We start from the raw sequence: 6,000 nt of genomic DNA on the forward strand, positions 1-6,000 counted from the left end.
AATCATGCAATGATATGGAAATAGTAAAATGTTACTATTTTACCTCAGATTGGATGGACTCAGATTCTCAGTGTTTTATGTTTCCTGTTTAGAAACAGGACGAGCTCATCGTGGCTTGATGTTGACTGTTTTCGCAGTGTGGTTTTTTTGAGGATCATTTTTACTTTCGGTGTGTGTATACATTACACCGCAAGTTTCTGTTTGGAAAATTTGCAAAAAAGAAGAAAAAAAAAGGATGACTAGTACAACATTGTACATATTGTACTATAATCTCTTTTTCTCTTTTCCATGCATTTTGACTTGACTTTCCTGACTTTTTGGGTCATATTAAATTGAACAAAACAAAGTCTGTCTTGTACGTCTTGGTCATACTGTTTCAAAACTTCTTTGGCTAAGGACTTCTCAGTCACCAGTTGTTAGCCACTGAGCATCACAGGGGAATGTATAGATGATCCAGATACAGGAACACAGTGTTTGTCTGCTGTTTCAACATGGCAAACCTAATAACAGCAAGCTGTGTGCAGGACTGGAAACAAACAAGAACATCTCTATTATTTTGCTGATCTGACAGATAAAACATGTGACTTTGGCATTAACACAGACATAAGTCTTCTCCTATGGGCTCATCTCTTCCAGGTGGCAGCAGTGCGTGAGGGCATGTCGTGGATCGTGCCGGTGCCGCTACTGTCCCTGCTCACTGCCAAGCAGCTGGAGCAGATGGTTTGTGGCATGCCGGAGATCTGCTGCGATGTGCTCAAGAAGGTGGTGCGCTACAGAGAGGTGGATGAACAGCACTCCTTGGTGCAGTGGTTTTGGCAGACCCTGGAGGAGTTCTCCAACGAGGAGCGTGTCCTCTTCATGCGCTTTGTCTCAGGTCGCTCGAGGCTCCCTGCTAACACAGCTGATATCTCCCAGAGGTTTCAGATCATGAAGGTGGACAGGGTGAGTAAAGCAGTGCATTGTCATCATGAAAAAATGCCCAATTATTTTCCTTAAATTCCTGGGGAATCTAAGTGATATTTAGGATGGTTTATTGACAATGAGCTGAGCAGGCAAAATTACTTTTCTCTGGATAAGGCAGTTCAGAGACAGAGGACCTCAGTCTAAGTTAATCTGGGGGCATTTTGGTTCTTTTGGTACTCCCATCTTCAATGGACCGCTGCGTAACTCAGGACACTATTAGAAAACTATCGTTATGAGTGTACAATAACATATTTTTGCATTTCCTAGCAAAAATGCAGTGTGAATGCTGGAAATTTAAAAATGTTGCCTGAAATGTTTAAAAATATTTGAAATAGTCAAAGCTGAACTTCCTGAATGGGCTTAATTTAATTAGATTACCAAATTATCAGCCAACTTAAGTGTAAAAAGTAGAAGTACAAAATTGAAAAATGGGCTAAATAAAACCAAAAAACCCATCATTTTACTCTAAAATAATAGCCACTGGTATCCTCTTTCATCCCCTGTTATTGTTATTGTGATAGATATTATGGTTCTCTCATAAATGTCCCCAAAGCGCTGCCTCCTCCATCCAACTCTTCCACGGGGAACAATGTTAAAACAGTTCTAAATTTCATATGAAAATCAGAATCGCAGGCTGTTTCTACACTGTCACGACATCCACATACTAAACTCTACAGATGTGAAAATTTAAGAATTTGTAGACTAGAAGTTGTTGGCGCTCACGGTGAAAGAATTTTTCTAATACAACAGTTTTCTCTTAGGAAGCATTTGTTTCAGAGACAAATTTCTGTCTATTTCAACCTGAAGCTGACAGAAGTCTGGGTCACCTGACAAGAGTCACTATAGCACCTGGTCCTCACACCTGCATCCTGATGGGCTCTCTCTCACCCAGCCAAGATTCATCTCAAATTATATCTTTCAACTGCTGCTGTTTCCACAGTTTTTACTCTCCAGCCATTATCTTAATCTTAAAACGTAAGACGGTTTGTCTTCAGCCTCAGCAAACCGATTCTGCCTTTAGGCTCGGGCTTATAGTAGCCCTGGCCTGCATCTTAATTAGTGAATTAATTAAGATGCAGGTGTCAAAAAAAACAACACAGTGCTTCAGAAACACTGTGCCGAGGCTTAGTTCATCAGCACATCACTCCTTTGGTACCTGATTCAGTGGTTTATAAGGAAGTGAATCACTGGCAGGATTTGTGGTGCGTTTTCGTGGAGCTTTTGTGCGAGACATAGTGAACTGCTGTGTGACATTGAGATATGGAGTCAGCAACAAAAAGAAGATGTTCTGCCTATTCCTAAATAAAAACCACTTTAATAAGGAGTTCTACCCACAGGTCTAAACTGTACATAAGAAATACACCTTACATATATATTGATAGAATTATAACCATCATTAATCTGGGAGTTAAAATGGAGGCAGATCTTAAACTTGGTCAGAGCTTTTGTAAGATCTGGCTTTTTTTCATTTGAGGCAATTAGCCAAAATAAAGCCGGTCTTATCAAAGCAGCTTTTTGAGACAGTAATCTATGCCTTTGTTACACCTAGGCTGGATTATTGTAACACACTTTATTGTGGGGTTAGTGATGCAGTGCGTCTTTTAACTGGAACAAAAAAGTCTGAGCACATTACCTCCATCCTAATTTCACTCCACTTGTACATTTTAGGATCGTTTTTAAAAGTTCTTTTATTTGTTTTTAAATCTCTAAATGCCCTTACCTCTCGGAGCTACTACAGCCATATACACCTACCCGCTGCCTTAGGTCCGCCAATCAGCAGCTCCTTAAGGTACCAAAAACTAAGAATAAACTTAGAGGTGCTTTTGAGGTGGCTGCTCCAAAGGGGCAGCTACAGCCCCTCTGGAGCAATTTTATTAAATTAAATTTTATTTTATTTGTTTATGCTATTTGTATATGTACAGCACTTTGTCAACCCTGGTTTTATGTTGGTATGGTATTATATAAGCTTTGGTCACTGGTGAAATACATGCAGAGGCAGGGACCTCACAGCACAAGCGTAGTCCCAGCTTATTATAAGATTGTGTTGCACATTATTATGTCTTTTTTTTTTATTTATGAATAAAAAATATCAAGACGTCACAGGTAAAGGGAGAACACAGCATGGCACATGTTTAAACAAGAAAGGTTTATTCATCATTTGTTCATAAAATAGACATAATATAATTTTGTCACCCCAAAAATTAATTAAAGCACTATATCAGCCCGATATCAGACAAAACTGTCACATGATGTTAAAATGAAACCATCCACTCAGCTCTGTAGAGTTGACAATCGCAATAGAGCAGTTCATTTAATTTGTAGATTCAAGCTGCTCTTCATATTTCTGGCCACCAGATGTCACCAAAGAGGACTGTCCTGAAAAGCTTCGAGTAATGAAGTTTCAGTGCTACAGAAAGCTTCATTTGTCCATTAACCATCTTAATTATACAATTCACAGAGCAACAAACTGTCCATCATAAACATATTTAATCGAAGTTATCTTGAATCTGGCCATATGCCATACCTGCACAGAGACACAAAATATCTTGCTTGTCGTGTGGGCTACAAGTAGACCAGAGTCAGTGCAATCAAACACACCTGCCTTCAGTTAATCCAGCCCCATCAAACCACTCCCAAACTAGTGCCCATTTCCCACAGCAAACATGGAGAAGAGTGTATCTAGGCAATACTATGTTACACCAGGATATTTAAAAGTACAGCAGACTGGGAGGCAGAGCCTTGAGCTTTCACATCCGTCTTCTGTGTCATCACCGCCCAGTTTGGATTTGGTAGACGGAAACCGTCTGTATTTTTAAGATCCGACTTTCATTTTTGATAAAGCTTATAGCTAGGATGACGGTGAACCTTTCCTTCATTATGCTGCAATAGGCCTGACCTGCTGGGGCTTGTCATGATGCATGACCACTTGCATGTTTCTTCTTCACTCACATTCACTCACTTTCCATTAAATCATTAGTGTACTGTTGTTTGTTCTTTACCTTATTAAATAAAGTGCCTTGAGGCGACTGTTGTTGTGATTTGGTACCAATTGAATTGAATTTAGAAGAAGAGAGCAGAGTTTGGCCTGCCACAGAATGACACTGTATGAGTTGTAAGTAATTTGGAATTTGTTGTGTGTCCTCCACAGCCCTATGACAGCTTGCCCACCTCTCAGACGTGTTTCTTCCAGCTGCGCTTGCCTCCGTACTCAAGCCAGGCTGTCATGGCTGAGAGGCTGCGCTACGCCATCAATAACTGCCGCTCCATCGACATGGACAACTACATGCTCTCCCGGAACGTGGACAATGCCGAGGGCTCTGACACTGACTACTGATCCAAGCAGTTCCACACATGCACACAAATAAACTCGGCAGAAATGAGCAGGAACAGCCAGTATTATCCAAACTGCACCATCATAGGAAACTCTTAAGCAGATGGGCCATTCTAATCTATTTTATGTCGATTAAACAGTACAACTTTTCATTTCTCTTTGTGGTTTATTAGCAGTTTTTATTGACACAAATTCATACGAGAAATGCATTTAGTGTTTTATTATCTTTTTTTTGTGCACATCCCATTTTCAGGGTTTCTGCATGGAGATATGTTTATTTGTTTGGAAATGTGTATAGAACATTATCAAGCAAGCTGTGGAGAAAGAAACACATATTGTACATTGTGTAAAATGCTACATTAGGGAAAATGTCATATTTATTGTTTTCATTGCCTATGCCAAGTTTCCCAAACCATATAAAAGACCTGACAATAAATGCTGCATAATTGATTTGTTGTTCTGTTGCTGGAGTTGGCTATTTCCATCGTAAAAAGAAAAATCCTTCATCATAAATAGATTAATTTATATGAGAAGTACAAAATATCACAAATGCCACTGTTTGACAGGAGGAAATAAACTGGGGGAAAAACGATCACCCGAGCAGGTGAAACAGATTCTCGTGACACGGCGCTTTGGGAAGTCCCCCCTTCCCATTTCCTTATTTTTTTGCATATTTGTCATATTTTCATGTTTTCGATCAAACAAATGTTAATGTCGAACATAGATGTCCCTAGTAAATACAACATGCAGTTTTTAATTGATTCCATTTATTACGGGAAACAGCCGTAACAAATGGTTAACTTACTCAATCTAAAATGAAATCTTCATTTTAAAAATGCAAAGTTTTTACTGGAGTTATCTTTATCTAATAGTAAAATGTTTTGATGATCTGAAACAAAGTGAAAAATATGCTAGAACTCAGAAAGGTCTTGATGCATGCTCAATAATCCAGGTAAGGAAATCCCAAAAGGTTGATTCTGTTCATCTGGACGCAGCGTTTTCAGTGGGAGAAACGTTTCATCACTCATCCAAGTGACTTCTTTGGTCTCAGCTGACTGCAGGTTTCCCCCGAAATTGAATTGAAATTAGACCTAGTTTTATTCTTGAGATCATCTTCTGCTGGTCTAACAGCACAGGTATACATGGAGCTAGTCTTCTCTAGTTCAACAACCAAATCTGCGAGATTAATATCCTTTTTTATCCATGTTTACACTGAAATATAATCATGCAACATTATGCCTTTGGAACACTTTTCTAAGGGTAATCATCATACTATAAAGTTTTTATGTATGTGTGTTCCTTACTTCCTCCTGGATGAGAAAACCGATCTTGATGAAACTTTGCATAAAGAAAATTAAATACATAAATCACATATAAAAATATTTTATACAAATTCCACAATATATTTGTACATTTGACAGGTCAGCTAAGTATAGAATGGGATTTCAGATTAGAAAGTTAATAATATAAACATGCACATATTTGCATGTTCCATAGCCCAGTGAGGACCATGCACTCACTGAGGGCATTCAAATTGATGATAATGACAGTGAGGAAGAGCAGAACCCAGAAACAGTTTTGAGGTGCTGTTAGGAGGTCAGGGGTCAGTTCAAGGTAAGATGTGTGTGTTGGTGTATTTGTGTTAGGAACAAATCTTTTTAGAAATGCATGCACCTGAATTGTATTGACAAAAGCATTTAGAGCTG

The 6,000-nt window shown here is 38.9% G+C and overlaps 1 protein-coding gene across 9 annotated transcripts in view; it reads left to right on the forward strand.

The window, feature by feature from the left end:
* The window catches only part of herc1 (HECT and RLD domain containing E3 ubiquitin protein ligase family member 1), a 76,333-nt gene extending 71,602 nt beyond the window's left edge, over positions 1–4,731 (forward strand). For all 9 annotated transcript variants that reach the window (XM_063470354.1, XM_063470414.1, XM_063470392.1 and 6 more), the window contains exons 78-79: positions 637–942; positions 4,112–4,731. In XM_063470354.1, coding sequence (XP_063326424.1) covers positions 637–942; positions 4,112–4,297 — 492 coding nt within the window. In that variant the 3' untranslated portion in view covers positions 4,298–4,731. The remainder of the gene's footprint in view (positions 1–636; positions 943–4,111) is intronic.
* Positions 4,732–6,000: the final 1,269 nt, after the last annotated feature.

The sequence above is a fragment of the Pelmatolapia mariae genome, linkage group LG1 (assembly GCF_036321145.2).
Source record: "Pelmatolapia mariae isolate MD_Pm_ZW linkage group LG1, Pm_UMD_F_2, whole genome shotgun sequence".
NCBI classification, from domain to species: domain Eukaryota; kingdom Metazoa; phylum Chordata; class Actinopteri; order Cichliformes; family Cichlidae; genus Pelmatolapia; species Pelmatolapia mariae.